Raw genomic sequence first — 22,444 nt, 5'->3', positions numbered from 1 at the left:
ATAATTTTATTGTGGCTTACGCAGTCCCTTGTTAGTTCCATTGTGTATTGATGTAGCTGTGTAGTTATGTTCTGTGTGTGTCCTCAATACATGTCATGTTTCATACTGTATATGTGAAGGATTAGGTCATTGCCACGATATTTGTTGTAATCGGTTGGATACTGATCATTTTTTGGAGTTTGAAATGCATACATTTTCTAAATAGATATGTAGATGTTATAAACCGTGTTGCAGTATGTTAAACAATGATTGAGGAAAAAACAAATTGTGCAGTTTTTTGTCTAGGGAGAGTTGATGAATGCAATGTTCTTTAAGCTGCTAAAAAAAAATCATATACTGTATATATACCTTGGTTTTGTATTATTGTCACTTTTGTAGTTGTAAGACAGCCTTTGAGGATTATTATTTCTGCTAAGTGTCATGCCTGGGACAAAGTGTAAATGGAAAATATTGGTATTTTAGGTTTGCTTAATGTACCAGATATGCCACAGACCAAAATGCCTCCATGTCCCTAATATGCCAGGATGTACCATTTCCTATCCTGACTCATCTTACCCAGTTCTGGCCCTCTTTTATCAGTGCTGCTGCTGTCTGGCAGTTTGTCAATTTGTAAGAAGAGCATGAGCTACCTGTCTCTCTGTTAATGTGAATCTTGATGTAGTTAAAAGGTTATTTTGTCTCCAGAACGGAAGAATGTGGGTAGACTGCATCGTACCTGGACAGCCGGTCAACTAACAGTGACTTTGATCAAAGCCTGCAGTCAGGTTTCTGTTTGTCTTAATCCTAGTCACATCCCACATTTTACTGACACTTTGCAGTGTTGGACTATCTCTTTATCTACAAAGTAGATTTTTATACACATTTGATAATCAAATTATTTATGTAATAAAAAAATACTCAAATATATGTATATATATATATATATATATATATAATATACTCCTTTATGTTATAGGTTTCAGAACAGTTTAGTAATGGTCAAGTTGTGAATTTTTGCACGTTGGATTTTTTTAAAGAATGTATTTTACTAGCCTTGCTTAATCCTTTGGTGAACTTATATACTGGTTCGTTTTGTCTGTGTAAAGATATTTTAAGTGTTTTTAAAACGGTAACACTGAGAAGATGTAACACTCTTTACTGTCTCTGTTTACCTAATTGGTGTCTGAAGTGCCATGTATGCTTAGTCATGAAGGAAAATGTCAAGTGTATAACAAGAATGTGCAGTAATTGATTAATATTAATAAGTGCTAACAGAATAAGTTGTAGACTTAACAGATCTGTCAATGCATTTCACCATGCATAGTGATCCTAAATGCCTTGGTCTATATGCAGAGAGTTATTGTACTGGCCTTGTCTGTAAGTCTTTGTGTCATTTGTATGAACTCAAATCTCAATAAAAGAGGGGAACAAAACAAATTTCCTGCATTTTTTCGAATATATATTTGTGGTTGAGTGTATCTCAGTGACTGAAACTACCAGGCAGGTTGGGAATGAGTGGAATGAAGTTTGAACACAGCCCTCAGTAAGCCAACACACACTAAGTCAACACTCATGGGTTAGGAACTGTTGGCAGACTGGCCTGGGATCACATGACATCCTAATCTGCCATCAGGCCTTTCTTCACACATACCAACGTGCTCTCTGTGCAATATCTGGGCACTTGTCTCTGTGTGTTTTGTTTGTGGTAGGACATTTTACTGAAATAAAAGAGCTGACTGAAATTCTGAAATTAATTCCCATATCAAATTCTCTTCAGTATTTAGATTTATTTTAACAGGAGAAGTTGATATCACAGGAACCAAATCTGTTGGCTTTTGGTTATAGGATTCACACTTCCACCATTTCTAAGGGCAAAGGGCAGCACTGGGTAAAACCTATTTTCAGCTGATTTATAGCCAAAGGAGGACTAAAAATACATGTGTTTTTGTATAGTATATTATGACAATCACCCTGCACAGTGCAGGTGGGTATAGAAACTAGATGGATGGATGGATGTTATGACAAAATGTGTTTTTGCTATCTGTTCATTCTTGACAGTATGGGGATATTCAGAAAAGTTTGAAAGGTTGCACCCACAAACATCTTTATTTAAGTTTATATGCCAAGTTTTGCAGCTAACGGTTTTAAAAATGTCAGGGACAAAGTTGACTGGATGGTAGACACATTTGAATGGTCTATCATGCCATATACACTTTAAAAGGTATTACTAAAATGTTATTTTAGGGGTCATATTCAATTGTATTTTTTACTGTATATACATTAAAAAATAATATAGTTAAGAAAGAAAGAAAGGAAGTTACAACAGCCCTATGTGCTAAGAGACAGTAGATGACAGTTGATCATTAAATGGAACGACATCGCCCCCTGTTGGCCTGTCCGCTGGTCGGTGACGACGTCGTTGCTAGGTGAATCATATTAGTCACTGATTGGCTTCTCTCCTCACTTTTAGCCAATCAGCACTACTTTTGTAGCAAGGTGCCTGGGGTGAAGCGTCTAGATACGAGAAATCTGCACACAGCCAGCCTGTTGAATATAGTTAGCTAGCTCGCTTATTTGATCGTTTTAGGGTAAAAGTGGACATATACATACACATGTCAATGACAAGTAATGTTAAACTTGTTTAATGCCATTTGACATTCGGCAAACGAGTCAAGCTGTTCGCCTAAACAGAGACATTGACTTTATCTAGCTAGTGAAGCAAGGGTCACACAACCTTTTTCACTATGTTGAAATTCAGCTTCAGGAGGGAGAAAGACAATGAGTTTGTAAGTTTCTCGTCTTTTTCTAAAATAAATGATCTTTGTCATATTTCTAGCTAGATAAACGTCTAGCTTAAATTTTATCATTCAACGTTAGCTAACTAACATTAACGTTAATCTAGCGTAAGATAACGTTAACTTCGGTTAACGTTACTAGCTAAACGTTAGCACACGTTAGCTAGCTAGATATTTCAGAGATGTTTAACGTTTGGCAACACCATATTTGTAACGTTAAGTCTTGTGGTGTATTCATTTTGTTTACCAAACTTAAAGCAGGTGACGTTATGTATTGTTAACTATCTATTTGCTTTTATTTATAATTTAATATTATATAACTGAAGGGCATATTGTTTCCAATATACAGTAACAGTGGTGTTTCAATAGAATAAGTCCACTGCTGTAACAAACTGTTGTTGTCAGTGTTTGGTTTCTCTTTTATCAAGTGTTCATCATTTTGGGATTTAGTAATCATCCTTTCTACCTTCCCACCCTCTTTCTTTTCCCTCAGTTTGGGTGTTATTTGTTGTACTAACTTAAACTCCCGTCATAGCACCCACATTGTGTGTGTTAATTATCTGTCTATGTGATGCTATCCTTCTTCACTAACTTTCCTTTGTGCGTGTTGTGCAGAAGCATATAGCTCATGGTTTGATCCCTGCCGCCTCCATTGCTCCCAAGCCTGCTGTGCCTCGTACCCCGCCCCCACGCAGCCCAGACCCCTCACCTGAGAGACCCAGGTACCTAACACAGTCCATCAGCTCCAACTCCAACCTCCTTTTATCTTGCTGTGTTTCCTCTGACACAGTTTCCTTGTTAAACCACTGTTTTGTCATATTATTTCTCTCTTTAACCCCCCCCCCTCTCACAGTCCTTTAGGGTTTACGTTTTGGGCAAATGATGGGCAATATACTCTACAAGTTACCTTAGTAACATCTTGTTGCTAGATTGTAACATTATTGACCCATTTGCTCAAGCTGATGCCTTTACAGTTCTCAAAACTGTACTCAATTGTATCAACAGCCTATGCATGACTTCATGCTGTCCTCAGACATATACTTAGGGCTGCTGTCAGAAAATGATTAAAACAATGTCGATCAGGGGTTTCCAAAGCCCAAGATGACGTCCTCAAATGTCTTGTTTTGTCCACTATTTAAAGGGGTGATAGAATGATTATAGGGTATTTCACACTGTTCCTTAAGGTCTCCTAATAGGGTATGTAACATTGGTTGGGCTGAAAATGGCCCGGGTGCTGTTCTATGGGCCCTTAACTACCCTGTGGAATGGCCCTATTTGAAACAATAGTTTTTCTTCCAAATATGGTATGCTCATGAATATTTAGATGAGCTGCGCGTTGATTGGTTGAGCGAACCACATACACATACATTGGAGACGAGACAGCAGGTCTCATATTTCATCCATCCATCCATCCATCCATCTTCATCCGCTTATCCGGGGTCGGGTCGCGGGGGTAGCAGCTCCAGCAGGGGACCCCAAACTTCCCTTTCCCGGGCAGTATTAACCAGCTCCGACTGGGGGATCCCGAGGCGTTCCCAGGCCAGGTTAGAGATATAATCCCTCCACCTAGTCCTGGGTCTCCCCCGAGGCCTCCTCCCAGCTGGACGTGCCTGGATCACCTCCCTAGGGAGGCGCCCAGGGGGCATCCTTACCAGATGCCCGAACCACCTCAACTGGCTCCTTTCGACGTGAAGGAGCAGCGGCTCTACTCCGAGCTCCTCACGGATAACTGAGCTTCTCACCCTATCTCTAAGGGAGACGCCAGCTACCCTCCTGAGGAAACCCATTTCGGCCGCTTGTACCCTGGATCTTGTTCTTTCGGTCATGACCCAGCCTTCATGACCATAGGTGAGGGTAGGAACAAAAACTGACCGGTAGATTGAGAACTTTGCCTTCTGGCTCAGCTCTCTTTTCGTCACAACGGTGCGATAAATTGAATGTAATACCGCACCTGCTGTGCCGATTCTCCGACCAATCTCCCGCTCCATTGTCCCCTCACTCGCGAACAAGACCCCAAGGTACTTGAACTCCTTCACTTGGGGTAAGGATATAAGGGATAAGGATAAGGTCTCATATTTCAGACACTGCAAAGTTATACATTGTTTGTCGGGCTATTTCGTTATTAAATTCACTTCTGATACTTTTTTATGTGAGAAATCAACAATATAAAGCTCAAATATGGGCCGTTTTACGAAAATGTATGGCTAATTGCAAATTTGGTAAGACGTCAGCCTGCTGGGCTCTATACCCAGGGGAAAGTCACCGTTTCTGGGTTACTGGACTACCGGGGCTCGGGGCTGCCAGCTGCTGGCATAACTATCGTATCGTACAAAGCGAACACTTTTGTCCGATTTCAATTAAGGCATTTTTGTGAACTTGAGGGGTCTCGTTAGGAGGAACTGCTAGCTAGGCTATGTGTCCCATTCAATCCTTTCGGCATAACTATAGTGTATTTACACTTTGAATTTCGTCACGGCATGTATATCACAGCTACCCTAAGGTCTTACAAAGCTTAGCGAACACTGTTGTCCGATTTCAATTTAATTCATTTTTGTGAATTTCAGAGGTCTCGTTAGGAGGAGGCTAGCTAGCTCTCATTGATAGAGCTCCATCAAGCTCACTCGCGGACAAGAGGCGTTTATTTCCCCGATCGTTTGTTTAAATAACTCAACACACATATCCATTATAAGATTAACTGGAACCTGTGGTAAGAGATTGCTGGCGTAACAAGCTCGCTGACCGTGCTCTCACTCACACACACCGGCCATTTAGCAGGAAGAGGCGAGCTGCAGGCCCTGGAGCTCTGTCAGGGCAGCGGCGTTTGGTAGTCCAGTAACCCAGAAACGGTGACTTTGCGCGGGTACGGAGCACCGCGGGCTGCCGGCCGTGACGGAGCTCCATCTAGCTCACAGCAGGCCGGGGTCTGTGAAGGAAGGCAGGCCGGCGGCGAGGCAGCAACACAGGCAGCAACACAGGCAGCACCGGCCGCTGAACTTCGACACACAGTCGGACAAAATTTGCAATCAGCCATCAATTTTCGTAAAACGGCACATATTTGACCTCTACATAGTTGATTTATCGCATTAAAAAGTCTCAGAAGTGAATTTAGTGGTAAAATAGCAGATGAACAATGAACAATTCTGAGATCTGCGCGACCTATTCAGAAGACTAAGCTGATCTCAGGTCAGTGGTGTAGCCTATGTAAATGTTGGAGCGTGACAGAGGTAGAGACCAGAGCCAAATAAGGAGGAGCCGCCGAGTTGACGTCAACTATGAGCTTCGTTGAGATTTGCCCGTTTTCAGAGGTAGTTTCAAACTGTGAGATTTGCAGAGGAAAGGGATGTCAACGGGACTTTGGGGTTCTATGTATGTCCTTTTTACCCTCCAAACTCGTTATTCAACTATGACAAGGTAAAATCGGGTTTGCATTCTATCACCCTTTAAAATATATTCAGTTTACTGTCATAAAGGAGTAAAGAAACTAGAAAATATTCACATTTAAGAAGCTGGAATCAGAGAATTGACTTTTTTTCTTCATAAAAAATAACTGAACTTTGCAGTTCTAATTGAAATGTGGTAGAAAAGTTTAATTCTGGTCTCATCCTGTAAGAACTTTCACTGTTATTGTCACTACAATGCAGAAGACTTTTGCCATTCTGTATTTAATCATCTCTAAGCCTCATCATACATTTACCTTTCTTCACCCCAGGTTTATTCTTTTTCTTTGCTCAGCATACTGCATCTGGTCAAACAAACCATTTAATGTGTATCTATATTCATGGTGGATTTAAAACAGTGCTTTCAAACTCATTTAGTGAAACTAAATGAGTTACTCGTGTTCCCTTTTCTAACAATGCATCACATCAATAACATTAGAAATAATGAACCATGACTTGAAATATGATAAGCATGCATGCATACATATTATGCAAAGTATAAAAGACACCTCATATGAAGTGCGTCTTCCATCTACAGATCCGCCTTAGCAGCAGCCATCTTGTCTTCTTCGCTCACTGGACAGACATGGGCCATCCCCCCTGTCTGGCCAAGGTCTTTGTCTGAGAGTGGCCAGTCAGAGTCCTTCATATCTGAACCAAACATCAGCAAAGAACCTTTCCTCAGGTAAACACCCTCTGACAAATACCCTAGTATTATCACAAGCTTTGGGACAAATGATTCTAACTTCAAGAAGTGACTCCAAGTTTAAACCTGACCTGGGGCTGTATTTACCAAGTGTGTCCCAGTAAAAAATGGGCCAAAATAGTACATGATTGGTCCTACTTTAAGGATTTAAAAGTGCAAAAGATGTATCCATAGAATGTGAGATGTAACTTTGAAAAATAAAATCTTTTTAATGCAAAAATATTTCTCTCAATATCTTTGAAATATAGGCCTTCTGGTTTTAATAATCTGTTTTCATGAATGTGTGCCCTGGTGCTGCAGCACACAGAATGTTTAGACAGAGAATATCTATCTCAAGAAGCCATCTAAACTAATCTAACACATTTTTCAATGCAATTTTCTAAGTAAGCCTTTTTAGTAGAAGACATTTTGACAAGTCACAGTAGGCAAAACTCAGTTGTAAAATAAAATGAATGATGGCTGAATTCCATTTAGCCGTTTTGGTTACAGGGTCCTTATATTGGGCATGCTGACACACTGTCACACTGATATGGCTTACTGGAATACGAAGCCATCGGTTATTGTTATCCGGTCCATCTGTGCTTTTCCCACTATGAAGAGTCAACATGTCTTCTGTGAAAAAGGCCTATTGCGGAAGTTAAGTAGTTTGTATTACTTTTTTATCCCAATAAATAAGATACAGCGAACTTTCTCACCTTTCTCAGAGATAGATGGTCAGAAGATTTGGCTAGCCGACCACGCCTGTCCTCCCCTGACCACTCAGAGGAGGAGTTGGAAGACAAGGAAGAAGAGGAGGTGGAGAGTGAAGAGGACAGGGAAGAACATGTTTACCAAACTCTTGACAGACCGGAGAATTGCCCAATCACAGAACCTATCTATTCCCTGCCACTAAAAGCTAAGGTGAGATTCTACAGGAAGATCTCATTGTTATGTGTAAGCAAGTTTCCAAATAGAGAGTTGCTAGTTCTAATCCCAATTGAAAACATTTTTTTTTCATTGAAAGCAAATGAGAAACATTCTCCCCTACATAAATAACTGCTGTCAAAGAGCTGTTTTAGCAAACTAGTTAACCTCTATCTAGAGTTGCTGAGCAGAGGACTGTAGCCAATAGACCGGTTTTAGTTATAGCAGGAACAGAATTAATAGCCTTAATAACAAGATGCATTAAATTCAGGTCTGCCAGTTCTGGAATGGCCTACTGAGACATCGTTAATGTTATCAGTTACACCTGTGCCTTTGAAGTCAGAATATCTGCGTTTGAATGTTTGTTATGAGGGAGGATAACTATTCTTTCTCAAATATTGTTTATACATGGTTTAGTTTGTGATGTCTCTGAAGTTAAGTGTGGGTATTGTGATACCAGTCTGATCCACTGAGAGGTGCTGTTGTACACAGAATAAAGGTAATGTAATGTATTGAGTCTTTTACTGTAGAGAAGTGATTTATGTAGTTTACTGTCACAGGTTTTGGTTCTAGTCATTTTTAAGAACTTTGCTTGCAGTGTTGAGATATTCTTTCGGTGTTCCTGAATCACTACTTATGGCTATTGTTCCTCTGTATCAAAGCTGATTTTTCTGTGCCATTGTAGGTTTTCTAAATTTGACATGCATTTATTTCCTGAGACTTTCCCCCTTGTCACATAATAACATATCATTTGCCTCTAATGTTTCAGCAATTTAGGTTGCGACAATTTAATCTAACCCTGAAAGTTGCTTTGCTTTTTTTGTGATTTATGGTAGTCACTGACGACAAGGTATTAGTAGCGGGTCCTGAAACACTCTTTCTCTCTGTGCCTGAAATATCGTTCTTTACCTACTCATAGTTAAAGGGGAACTACACCCATTTTCAAAATTCATACATGTTATTCCTATGATCTAAGACAGTCCAAAAATATTAGTAAACATTAACAACTCTTCCCCAAACTAAAATGCTAAAACTCAAATTTAAATTCAATTCAATTAATTTTTATTTATACTTTCAAACACAACAGAAGTTATCTCAGGACACTTCACAGCTAGGACTAGAGCTAGGTCTAGACCACGCTCTAATTTACAGAGACCAAACAATTCCCCCCCAAGAGCAAGCATTTGGTGCGTTAGTGGCGAGGAAAAATTTCCTTTAAACAGGCAGAACCTTAAGGCGCTGACACACCAACCTGATTATCGGCCGTCAGACAGTCTGGCGAGGTCGGTGACTCGAGTCTGTTCGGTGTGTTCCGTGCCGTCGTCAGTCGGAGGAGCCCTCAGCTTTCATTTGGGCCGATTTGACTTTTTGAATCGGCCACAGAGACACATACAGATATACTGAATTTATTTTGCCATCCAGAGAAGCTGTGTCTTTTAGATAATGAGCTTTTGAGGTGTTTGGGGCCAAGCACAATAACTTCAGTTTTCAGTCAAACATCAGGAAATTGTAGGTCATCTAGGATTTTATGTCCTTAATGCATGCTTAGTACAAGTACAAAAAGTCTGGAAGGGCTACATAGACTTTTTGTCTACACAGACTATGAATTTGGAAAAAATGTTATAGAGGACACAGAGCACCCAAGGGAATGTTCTGAGTATATGGGAACATTTTCTGTCTCAGAACTGAGAACACTACAATAGAATAAAGCTCATTTGGGTATTAAAAAGAAGACAAAATCAGTCTCCCATTCATTGTCTATGGAGCAGCTCCAGACTTTACACTTGATGACATCACAAGTTTGAGACTTACTTCTCTGGTTTCTGGCTTTGAGGGAGAGTATCTCATGTTCACAAATATTAATTGAACTTCCTTGGCCATGGAAATAACATATTGACATTCTTAATGTAGATGGTGTTCCCCTTTAACTCTATGTGTGTCTTTAATCCTGCATGTGAAATTTCTTCCCAAAATCCCAGTGGTTATATCCCAAGAGTCTGCTCTTCTCTCACAGTATGTTGTTCTATTCTATTCATGTTCTTGTCCTGTATGCTGCTACATTGGGTTTCTGATAATCTGATATTATTACATATAATGTAAGGAATATACTCAGTTGGCAGTTTATAAGGTTCACCTCGCTAACTAATAGGTGTTGTATAAAATGCAACACAGTTCAACAGCACCTTAAATACAGCCTCCAAAATGAGCACACGGTTAAATCAACATCAACTAAAACAGTTTCAACAAAAAACGAACAAACATTATAACCTTCGTAAAGGTAGAATTTATTGCAGGAGTGTTGTATTACACTGCATTAGATGTACCTAATAAACTGCCAGCTTGTGTATATAAATGGTTTATTTTCTATTCATGATAGTTGTGCCTCCAGCCATTAGACTTATAATTGTGGTGTAAAATGAAGAGGTTGTAGTGAGCGGTTGACATTCAGTCTTTCCCACACATTGACATATTTAATTCTTTCTTTGCTTCTGTCTTGCTCTTCTGTTTTAATTGCGACTCTTCCCTCCACTGTGAGTCATTCTCGTTGCTTAAATGTGTCTCTGAATATTTGCAACAATAAATGCACTGGCAAGATCTTATTTTTTCCACATTTTGACAATGGCCATTAGGGGCGGTGTATTGGCAAGAATCTGACGATACGATACGTATCACGATACACGGGTCATGATTCAATATATTGCAATATATTTCGATACTGTGCGTAAGGCGATATATTTGAATTTTTTTTAAAAGTATAATTTTAGAAAAACTTGTATTTAAAAAAATACATGATGTGCATTCAACTCAGAGAAGTTTACTTTAGGTAAACAATTCAGTACACAGAAAATCAAACTGCCAGTTTGAGATTGTGGTTCCCAGGTTCTTAGTGAGCTAATGTTTACATGCTAAAGTAGGCCAAAGTTCAGCCATAGCTACATTGTTAGCTTCTATCAAAAAGTCAGGCACTGCTAGGCACTGTTAGGCAAGGTCACTAGTGGTGCATCTCAGCATAGCCATCTAGCGGTAGGGGGTTTAAACACAACATAAACGTGAACCACTGTCTTACTTGAATATTTTTGCACGTAAACTAAAAAAAAAAAATATATTGTATTTTTGAAAATCGATACAGTATTGCAAAATAAAATAGCCAGTGTATCGATTTTTTTCTTACACCCCTAAGGCCATAAACGCAGCGGTCTTTCAAATAGCTTTGCACAAAAGGGATGCAGGCAACGGGGCATTGGAAATCTCTCTTTGACTGTCTGTTGGTTTTGCCTGTCTCTCTTCCAGACCAGTACACCCCATCTGAATCAGATGTCTGACAAAAGAGGGCCTTCTCCAGGTAAAAGAGCATGAAAACAATACCTACTAACTCATAATCTGTCAGTAGTGGATAAATAACCCCACCTATAGGATAAATGCTGAGTATAATGTCATGAATTACATTTAAGCTGATACTCCTGCTGGTTGTAACCACTGATGCGAAGGGATGGTAGTAGCATTTACAATATTGTGTTGGGTGTATATATTTCTTAGCAACCACCAGTAGGATATATAGTAGTTGGAATGCAACTGTACTATGAAAATCTCTCAAACAACATGCAGCAAAATACAGTAAATGTTATTAGGTTGGTGGTGTATTGTTGATGCACTTTAAAATAAGTGTGGTTTTAGATTCAGAAAAAAACAAAGCTATAGAGCTGTCAGTAATAATACATTTTGACTTAAACCTCCATTAAACCTATCTAACAAATACATTTCTATTTAGAGGCTAATAGAGACATACAAGTTGATTTTAGAATTTTAACTCGCATACAAATAAAAGGAATGAATGGTGAGAGACTTGGCTACACGTCATATGACTTCTCAGCCATTTTCAGTGAAAGGCTAAGATACTGTTCTTAGTCAACCAAATGTTAGATTCACAACAGACATAATATAGCCTTACATCATTGGAGCTAAAAGGAAAGCCTCATTATTGCTGTTATTACCAGAGCTGGCTTCAGGCTTTTGACAGTGCTAAATTAAAAAATGTTTTATACGTCCCTAAAATGCTCCTACCTTAATCACTAAATTGTTTTTGCTACATACAGGCTGACTGTGTTCTTTATTAACACGTTCAAGCTATAGAGAGTCACTTTTACAGACCAACATGCACTTCATGGTGGGGCGACCTCTAGCTCACCCAGTAAGAGCGTGCGCCCCATGTAGGCTGAGGCCTTTGCAGCAGCCCGGGTTCGAATCTGACCTGCGGCCCTTTGCTGTTTGTCATCGCCCATCTCACTCCCACCTTTCCAGTCTGTCCACTCTCACTCTGAAATAAAGGGAAAAAAATCCCCCCACAAAAAAACATGCACTTCATGGTAAAATTGGGTTATATAGTAAAACACACAAGACCCAATATTACTTCTGCAATTGATTTTTCTCTCAATCTCTCAGATTACCCTGAGGAAACCAGTGTCCAGTCTCCTGAAGCCAGCGGTGATTCTTCCAAGAAGAAAGCCTCTGTCAGGAAGAGCCGTGGAAGTTGGAGAGAAGATTTGCCATGTAGGTGTATGTCCTTAAGTAGCCTGCTGTGTGTCTGCTTTTCATTTTGACTTACATTTTTATACCATATTAAACCGTTTTTTTTATTCAATTCCATGATATACCCTTTGTTGGTTAGGTTATTACTAATGTAAATGATATATTCTAATGCAGTTGTTAATTTAAGTCACTTGGCGTTTTTCCATTACATGATACCTGATCGACTCGACTCGCCTCGACTCTACTCGCCTCACTGTGCGTCCATTTTCCGTTGCAGATTTTAGAACCGCCTCAGCGTGGCGGGTTTGTTCAGGGCACCCCCTCTGTCGCTTTCATGTCACCTTTTGGTATCGGCTCAGCTCGCTTGGAACCTCGACTGAGGTGGTACTAAAAAAAAGTACCTGTTGGCAGGTACCAGGGACTTTTTTTTGTAATGGAAAACCAAAAAAGTCGAGTAGAGTCGAGGCAGGTACCATGTAATGGAAAAGCGCCAATAGTTTATTCCAAGATATTGCCCAAGTGACTGTCAAATTACTTAGTTAATATATAACAGTTCAAGAAATGTTCTGCTTCACACACAAATTTCTTTGTTGATGTAATGGCCATATTAGATATGTGCATATTCCCATAAGTATTGAGAATTCAATTTTAATTTAGAATATTTATGTTTACCTTTTCTATTATAGCCGCACTATCCATCCTAACCACCGACCAACCCAGCCAAGCCAAAAACCCCAAACACCCCACCCAGCTGTCTCCAGAGCCCAGCAGGGCATGCAGTGAGGCACAGAGGGACGTAGCGTGGGCCCTGCCAGAGAAGAACACAAGGATGGTAGATGAACAAAAGTTACTGGAGGAGAGACTGCAACGGCTGGAACAGGAGATCAGTCACAGCCAAGCCTCCTCAAACCTGAGGTCGTCTGCAGGTAGAGTGGAGGAGCCATTAGAGATGTACAGAGGGACAGAAAGAGAAAAATTAGGGGGGGAGAAAGAGAATGATCTGAGAGAAATAAGGAGTAACTGGAAAAGGAATGATGGGAGAGGGAATGAAGCAGTGAGTCACAACAGACAGATGCATGTGTAGGGTTGAAATGAGAGAAATGGTGCTGTGAGTAGGTATGGCGCTGATCCTTGAACTCCGCATTAACTTTTTCAGCATGATGAGAAGCAGAGGGTGGGGGAGTAATGAAAAAGAAACCCGAAATGAAAAAAAATCTAAAAGAGTTTAAAGAAGGATTGAAAATTGGCAGTTTGAATAGGTAGCGGGTTGTCTTGGTGGTTAGGGACCACCAAGACCTGACCTCCTGGTGGGCAGAAAGAAGCAGCATGGAAAAGTACTACTGTTATTCTCTGCTGGTGAAGCATTAATTATGTTCTCCTTATTATACCTCAAGGGTTAAATTCTGTTGAGGTTCAGGGTCAGCCAGCAGACCACATGGGGAGTCAAAGCTATGTTGAAGAAAGACCAAAGCCATCTTGCCTGTTCTTTCCTTTTGAAACTATGATCATAAATATGGCAATTGCATTGTATATTGTTCGGCCACTTAGCCCTTGACTTTGACACGTCTTGTTTACAAAATATTTATAACCTGATCTGCTGTGCTTACAGGCAGCCAGGCAGAGCTACTGAATTTGAGGCAACATGCTCAGGAGCTAGTGGATGAAAATGATGCCCTCAAATTGACAGTACACCGTCTGAATGTAGAGCTGAGCCGCTACCAAACCCACTTCAGACCATTGTCCAAACAGGAGGTATGACTAGTTACAAGATAACATCTATGCTTTTTGAGTAGCACCTCATTTTTTTTTTTTGCGAATTTGCAAGGTTTGACTGTGTTTTTGTTACAGAATATTATTAGCATTTTTGTGGAAACACGTGAATCTCAAACAAACTCACGAATTGACAATTTATGAATGAGAGCTTCTGTAACTGTAGCCCCCAGTTAATCAAACAGGCCCGTTTTGAACGGGCACTGCACCAGTTTTTTTTATTCTGTACTGCAATTCTCTCCCTTCAGTCTAATTTAATCAGCTTGTATACAGAATATATTACCAGTACACAACCTTATTTCCACGGCAAGCCTTTAAGATATAAATCTGCCTTTGATCCAGAACCCTGCTGAGCGAAAATAAGGTTTATATTTGTCTACTATCTGATTTGTTGAACTAAAGGAGTTACTGGTTCTTGTCTGTGGCCGTCTGTCCATTCTGGTTTGTTGTGTGTTTTACACTGCAGGAGAAAGCTGGCCTATGGTCTTAATCATGGCTACCTCATGCTGTGTCTTCTCACCAAGATATCTCCTGTTCTCATTACATCTCTGCTCGCCCTCATAAGTGTGGCTGGTGGAAGGAAGAGATAAAGAAACAAAGATTAGGGAGTCGTTTTATATTAGAATGATAAAGTAATAAGAGATAAGATAAGTTTGAATTGATTTGATTAGCCAAGCTATAATTGAACTTTGTGTGCTTCCATAAATCACATAAACATAGTCATTTACTTTTAATTGCCAATTTGTTCTGTTTTTATAAAACTGTAATGTTCTTTGCTATAGAAAATGCTGGACTAGCTTCCCTTTGAAATTCCTCAAGCACCTGTACGCAAGAAGCAGCAAATCAACATATTTTTATATTTTTTCTTTGTGTGAAGGGCAACATTTAAAGCGTATTACCATGGCTATAATGGTATGAGACTTACTTTACTTTCTTTCTCTTTCTTACTATGTCTCATTCAGAGCTCCAGAATCAATGGCTTACCAAAGACGGGGTCTCCTCCTCCCTGGCTGGTCAGTATCTACATATAGCTGTACAATACATTACTTTAATATGGCAGAGCAGTAGTCTAGCAGATTAATGTAGATTGATTGTAGATGGGAAATCATATATGCTCAGTCTGCTGACACATAACTGGTCTGATGGATTGGAAGCTCAGAACCAGGGCCACTAAAATGTTGCAGAAGTAAGAGTGTGCTTTTTCTCTCAAATGACCAAATCAGAATGCCAGGTTGTTTACTATCTGGATAGATCAAGAGAAGGATAGATGAATGGGTTTGATGTTGTAGCTAATTTGGATCATTTCTATTTGTCCTTTTTTGTAGCTTGATATGAAGTATTTATCTCCTTTGTTGCTGGCCTATGAAGACAGGATGAACGAGAAAGATGCACTTCTGCAAACCACTGAGGTAAAGGGATTGTGAGGGACTGTATGCATGTGTGTGACTTTCTTCTGATTGAGGGGATAATAATAAGAAAGTCACACACACAGTCATCTGATCAATCAGGAGAATGTTACATGTTATGGAAGACGTAAGCAGCAAATGGTTAATGTGCTGCCTTGGATGTATGCAATACCTGGGATCAAAACCTGCAACACAGGTTTATCTGACCGAAATGTTACATTTAAAACAGAAGCCAATTTAGAGTGTACAGATTATTTTTTTCCAGTAAAAGACAACATATGTTATAGTTTTTATTTTCAGTTCTCATCACAAAGTTGTCTCATGTTATTCTTAGTTGCAGTGAATGGAATAAGTGTAGAAGCATCAACTCTGTGCAATTAAAATGTAGCTCTAATCGTCGTTATGTATTTAGTGCCATAAACTCTGTTTGTTAGATGCTCTTAGGTTACCAAGGTGATCTACCTCCCCTGTTAAAAAGTAAGCCCACTTCATGGTACTAGAGTTAAGCCCAGAGATAGCTGCCTAACCCACAATCACATTTTTAAGCGTGATTACGATTCTGGCTTCTAGATCACAAAAACAGAGTAATCGAGAAAAACAATTATTTTGCACATAAGCTTTTGCAAGTAAACTCTTATTTTGTCTTGTGTTCTGAATGGGAAAAAAAGTTCACCCGGGAAATGTACTAAGGGATGTTTCATTGTTTTTTTTAACTTTTTAACATCTTCCCAAAAGTCTAGGAGTAATCGTGTTTGAATAATTGTGATTTCAATATTGACCAAAATAATGTTGATTACTTTTTGGTGATTTTGTCTTGGACTGAGGGGTGGTAGTATTAGTATTAGTATTATTAGGTAGTAGTATATATTTCTTTTTTGTTTTTGTTTACCTGTCCTTGAAATCAGAGGTCCTTATGTGTCTTTGTTAGGGGTGCACGATTCAGAAAATGTCACGATTCAATATCGATTTTCAGGCTCGAGATTTGATTCAAAATCGATTCTTGATTTAAAAAAACAAACAAAAAAAAAACATTCACAGTATGTAAATGTAGTTACTTTTCTCATGTGATTGCAGTAGACATACAATAAAAAAAAATATGAATAGATTTTTGGAATTCTATGAATCGATTTTGAATCCGTAGAACTTGAATCGCGATTCGAATGTGAATCGATTTTTTTGCACAGCCCTACTCTTTGTCTGCTTGCCACAGGAAGAGGTGAAGAGGTTGCGTGTTCATGTAGAGGAGGTGATCAAAGAAAATGAGAGACTCCATGATGAAATCGCAAAGGTCGGAGGCATCAGCCAGAAGAACTGGTAAGAAGAAATATACAATAATGTGCGTGTGTATTGGTTCAGCACTTGCTTGGCCGTCATCATTCATTCCTCTGATGAAGTGAAAAATTAAATACCTCTACCTTTATTCTCTTCAACACTGCTGCTTGCCTGTCTCTGGGCCGTTTACTAATATATAAGGTTATATTTTGTGAAATAATGAAATAAAAGCAGTTAAAGCTTTACATCTTCTTCTGTGCTCTTATATCTTCCCCATCACTACTCTGTTATTCATCATCACTCTAGCTTGTAATGTTGCTGACACCTACACATTTGCAGTATGTACTCATTGGACTTAGCTCCGACAAGTGTACGTACGTTTACATTAAATGCATTTGGCAGGTGTCATGAAAGTATCATTAACAATGCCAAAGCATCAAAATACAATTTGTCCAAATATTCTGACAAATGGTAATATAAACATTAACACAATATTAAGATTGATTTATATTAAATATATATACTGTGTGTGTGTGTATTTTTACTTTTGAGAGGTCATTCAGCGCTTTTAAATCTGAGATCACAGAGTTGAACTTGTTAAAATAAAAGTTCCTTGTTTCATTGAATGTTTTACATTGTACGAGAGTGTGCATCTCTGTGTCAACCTCACCCTTCGAACAGTGACCACATATTCTCTTTTGTTTTGATTTTTTTGTGTCTTCCTGTTTCAACTACCAGTGTGTGTCCACTTTACCTGGTTAGGATCTGTCTCTGCTTTCCACCTCTGACAGTAGAGAGATATTCTGCTAATTCATAATCTATTTTAGTGCAGGATTACATTCTAATCTACTTTGGCTTTTAGTTTCGTCTTCCCAATGTTCCAGACAGGTTTTTTTTACATTTACTTATCATTTGCTTTACTCTGATTGCTGTTTAATGAGCAGTGTTGTTGTGAGGCTGGTCAGAGTATGCCTGAGAGGGGGCAGTTAGCCTTAGTACCAACTGACATAGATTCTCTCTCTCTCTCTCTCTGTGTCTCTCTCTCTCTCTCTCTCTCTCTCTGTCTCTGTCTCTCTCTCTCTCTCTCTCTCTCTCTCTCTCTCTCTCTCTCTCTCTCTCTCTCCAGTCATCAACTACAACAACAGGCCCTTCTGGTTTTGCAGGAGAACCAGGTCCTGATTGATCAGCTCGAGGCTCAGCATGTTAAGGTCAAGGCCAGCCACAGCAGACACTATTCTGAAGGTACAACCAAAACGCAAAGCGGAACATCTTGGGCAGCTGTGTGTGCGTCTCCGAGCGCACCTGTTGGAAGGTGCAGAGTGGCACAATGTGAACAAATAGCACCACAAATGTGTTTTTTTTTTTTAAATAATTCATTAGAATAATGAAGACACAAGCAAATAATACAAAATTCTTTGGTGAAAAGATTTATATGATTGCGTCAATCCAATTTCACAAATCTTTATTTAGTATTTCATGTTTTAAATGGTTACTTCATAACCTAAATTTCACAAAGCAGCATTTGCTTTAATATGCATTTTAAAGACAAAACCCCCCGCTGATTTTGTTTTTTTTAAAGTTGAAAAGGAGGCTGTAAAGCAAAGGATTGATGTAATCCGACGTGTCCCACATAAACGAGCACAATATGGAGTTATAACGGACCAATTTGATGTGTAATTTGATGAGGTGTGTAGAGGTGTGTGTGGGTATACTGTAGCAGCCTTGTGTTATGTCAGATGGATGCACTGCAGGGATTTACTGTACTGAAGGAGAAGCTTTTCATAGTCTAAAGCAGCTGTGGACAACAGATACTGTACGAATCACTTATAATAATTTATTGATAAATCCAGAGTGATTTTCAGACATTCCTGCATTTGTCCACATTAAACATTAATTTTTTCATGCAGATTTAAAAGCATCTACTGGTTGTGGAGTGTTTAATTAAAAAATGTAATTGTAATTGTTTTAGGCTTTAATGTGTTATTACTGCACAATTTTCCACCAAAATATCAACAACTTGCTCTGCACTGCCTCATTTGAATGGATCTCCCACCTCTTTGTGCCTCCGCTCCCACCTGGGCACCATGTGCTGGGTGCCAAAATACCACACAGACGAGCAAAATCAATTTCACAGTCAGGAAAATGCCAAATATATGGAGTGCTGCTTGCCTATGTGTACAAATTAAAGGATTTTTTAAACCATATGTACAAGAGGAAATCTTCAAATCCAAACTAAAAGGAAACTTGAAACGTTAAGCATAATTGTCTTTCACTGTGGCCCTGCATCCTTTCATTCTGACTTTTATTTTATTCCATTTCACCTCTCTTCCCTATCTTTATAGTTTCTAAGCTGTCTAAGCAACTGATGTTATTAGAGGCAGAAAAGCAGCGTTTGCTGGAGGACCTGGAAGAGAGCAGGACGGAGGTGCAGAAAAATGGGATGGACTTACAAGTCCTACAGGCCCGCCTGAAGGATGCCATCACCTGGGACGAACACTGCAATGTTTCTGGGAAACTCAGACGGTATTGCCACAATGTTTTATGTGATCAAATATTAATTTCTCTAAAAGATGAATCAAAACAGTTCTGCTCCTGAAGTGGGACACCCTTCTTGTGTGAAGTAAGAATAAAAAGAAGAAGAAGAACTGAACACAGAATTGTTTATATTTGAGGCACATTCTCGCTTGCTGTATGTTAGGAAAGTAGTGTAAGGATTCAAGTTAGTAGGATTATTAAAACAGACATTTCTGTAGGTTTGTACATTTTATACTGATGTGACGCACTTTGTTAAAGACTGTTCACCAAGTACTACATGTTTTGTCATAATGTGCTGTATAATCTGCCCTTGGCTCTCAGGCAACTGGAACAGCAGGAGAGTAGGAATAAGAGTGAGATGGATGAGTTGCTTCACAGATTGTCCAGCCTGCAAGAGGAGAATAGGAGTCTGGCTCTGGAAAAAGCCAACCTGACTGCTGATATAAGGAGAATGGAGGCTGAGCAGGAGCTCGCCAAACAAGCCAACAGGTACTAAATATACTGCTTTCTTTGTCTGGTATCGTCCTACACATGTAACCTATGACATGCTAGTTGGGCTACAGTTGGCAATGTTCATAAAAAATAACTTGTTGTTTGCTCAAACTCACTATATCCTGACAGTACTACATGAATCAGATAATCTATGAAAACAATAATGTTCCTCTGCCTCCTCCTGGTGCTTCTAATGGCACATGGAAAACAACCAATCAGAGCCGCGAAGTCTCTAACGCAGTGTCAATGACTGCTCGGGAACTGCGGTCAAACTAGGCAGCGCTGATCGAATGTGAATCAAGATTCTGTTACTACATTGCCGATTTCTCTACTCCGTTGTTTTCAGAAATATATTTTAGTGTACTGTTTAACTGTAAAATGAGAAATGTGACAGAGGTTCCTCAGCTCTGATTGGTTGTTAATCTTCAGGCACCATGGAGACTTGCAGATGCCATTAGGAGCACTAGGGGGAGGCAGGGAAACATGTTTCTTTATTTATTTATTTTTTACAGATTATCTGTCTAATGTGGTACTTACCAGAAGTATTTGACACTGTATTTTGTCCTATCCTCCCTCAAACCACGTTTTCAATTATTTTGCTAGACAAGGGGTCTTTTCTCAGGAGTGTGCGTGCATGTACAAACTGTGTTTGATTGGCATCTCCCTCAGTCTTCTGCCACTAGAATACCCAGTTATTCCTGAAGTGAGATTTGAGTTGGCAGCGTCTTCCCTGGTTGCAGGAAAGGCCATGCTCAGAACCACCTTTTTTTAAAGATGGGGAGCATCTCCCCTCTTCAGAGTTTTAGCCCATGTTTAAAAATGATGCTAACTCCACCCAAAAAGTACAATCAAAATTATCATGAAAGTTGTAATGCGAGAGGGTTATTTAACACACTATACAAGCATAAGCTGAAGTTGCAGAGTGGCTTTTCAATAGCGTTACATATCTTACCATAGTTCAGATCAGGTAATTTTCCTACAGTGCACATTTATTTTGGTCAAGATATACAGCTGTTCTAAAATCTGTTCTGGTCTCTGGAGCCTTCCTCTGCTCCCTGGAGACCTGAGCTGAGATCATTGTGGACTTTCTCATTCTGAAGTGTGAAGATTGTCAGAAGGTGTTTGATTAACCAACGTTTTCACCCTGCTTGCATCAAGATGGCAGTTTCTCAAGATATCATCCAGTTACTGTCTCTCTTGTATTGCCTGTTTTCAACCATATTATGTGCTTTGTTCTTTTCCCTTAACCTACCTGATACATTTTTCTTTTTCTAAATCTGATCCCTTCTCCACTTTATTTGTCCTATTTGCCTGATTTTGCCATCCTCCTCTTCCTTTCTGTCTCATTGTTTTTCCCATTTGTTTTACCTATTCCCTTCTTCTCTCCTGTCTCTCCATCATCCAGGAAGGCTGAGAGGAGGATGAGTGTATTGAAGAGACAGAAGGAAGAGTGTCTGCTGAAAGAGGAAAAGACTCGGCATTACATGGGAGCTGTCATTTCCTTGGCGGAGCACATTTCCCAGGAGAGAGACCAACTAATACAGATGGTACTACTAATACTGATTTTGTATATCACACATGGTACACATATAGTAGCAGTACTGCTACTGACAACTAGTGGGACTAAGTATGTACATACAGGTACATGTAATATCCCTGACACTTTTATCCCTGCAGGAAAACCCAATATAATATATTAAATAGATCTAAAATCTAATCTTTTTTGTTTTGTAAGATAAAATGAGCCCTTATTGATCAATTTCATTTCATTCAGGTTTTGCAACAGCACATAGACAGAAATAAGTACAGATAAGTAGAGAAAAGTAAAAGTATATAAAATAAGAATATACATTAAAAAAATAAACTAAACAAGAGCAGTTCAACTCAAAATTAAAAGGCAAGCAGTACATGACCAGTGTCGTACTTGCCGTCCTTGAGTAAATTATACTCTGTATACCTGTGTTTTCCTGCTATGAACTGCTAAGTCAAAATGTCATGCCATGAAAAAGGTCTTATTCAGGTTTGCGTGGAAGTTCTCCACATGTCAAGAGCAGGTGTAAATAGAGCAGGTTTAGAAACAAGAAAGGCTGTTGTTTGTAACAATAAAAATGAGTTCATCCTTATAGCCTACAGATATCTCAAGGACAGCAGACATAAAGTGAGTTAAGTGAGTAACTAAGTTCAGTAAAAATAAAAAAAGATAACCGCAAACTAAAAGCATTGGTAAAGAAAAAGGACAAATGAAATATATGTTTCACTACAACAAACAAACAGATGATGGGGATTTGAGGCTTTTTGTTCATTTTACATGAATTTAAAGTGGACATTCCAAGAACTGCAAAGTCACTGCAGGCTAGCAATTGCACTCATTGATAAGACATTTACAGTATGCATTTGGCTGCATTTACCTCAGCATGTCAGTGAGACATCAACCATTCAGTTATTCCACCCATTCATCCAGGATAACTGGTTAGAAGAAAGATGTATGGCTGGATAACATGCTTTTAATAATAACTCCTAATGAATTATTGAATTCAATCGAATTTAATTATTAAATGCAATTAAATTGAACTACACGTGGAATCAATGTTTTGGAATTAGCCAGCATGACATTTCTTTTCT

General features: G+C 39.2%; 1 protein-coding gene across 1 annotated transcript in view; it reads left to right on the top strand.

Moving 5' to 3' along the window:
- The first annotated feature begins 2,492 nt into the window (after positions 1-2,492).
- The window catches only part of cep89 (centrosomal protein 89), a 59,746-nt gene continuing 39,794 nt past the window's right edge, over positions 2,493-22,444 (top strand). The window contains exons 1-15 of the mRNA XM_078246060.1: positions 2,493-2,765; positions 3,390-3,496; positions 6,750-6,896; positions 7,622-7,817; positions 11,112-11,163; positions 12,261-12,368; positions 13,034-13,273; positions 13,957-14,099; positions 15,080-15,130; positions 15,443-15,526; positions 16,734-16,837; positions 17,922-18,037; positions 19,138-19,318; positions 19,652-19,819; positions 21,228-21,369. Of these exons, the coding sequence (XP_078102186.1) occupies positions 2,724-2,765; positions 3,390-3,496; positions 6,750-6,896; positions 7,622-7,817; positions 11,112-11,163; positions 12,261-12,368; positions 13,034-13,273; positions 13,957-14,099; positions 15,080-15,130; positions 15,443-15,526; positions 16,734-16,837; positions 17,922-18,037; positions 19,138-19,318; positions 19,652-19,819; positions 21,228-21,369 (1,881 nt within the window). The 5' untranslated portion in view covers positions 2,493-2,723. The remainder of the gene's footprint in view (positions 2,766-3,389; positions 3,497-6,749; positions 6,897-7,621; positions 7,818-11,111; positions 11,164-12,260; positions 12,369-13,033; positions 13,274-13,956; positions 14,100-15,079; positions 15,131-15,442; positions 15,527-16,733; positions 16,838-17,921; positions 18,038-19,137; positions 19,319-19,651; positions 19,820-21,227; positions 21,370-22,444) is intronic.

This window comes from Sander vitreus, chromosome 1 (genome assembly GCF_031162955.1).
Source record: "Sander vitreus isolate 19-12246 chromosome 1, sanVit1, whole genome shotgun sequence".
Lineage (NCBI taxonomy): Eukaryota > Metazoa > Chordata > Actinopteri > Perciformes > Percidae > Sander > Sander vitreus.
Note: the sequence above shows the minus strand (reverse complement) of the source record. Positions and strands in the feature narration are given on the sequence as shown.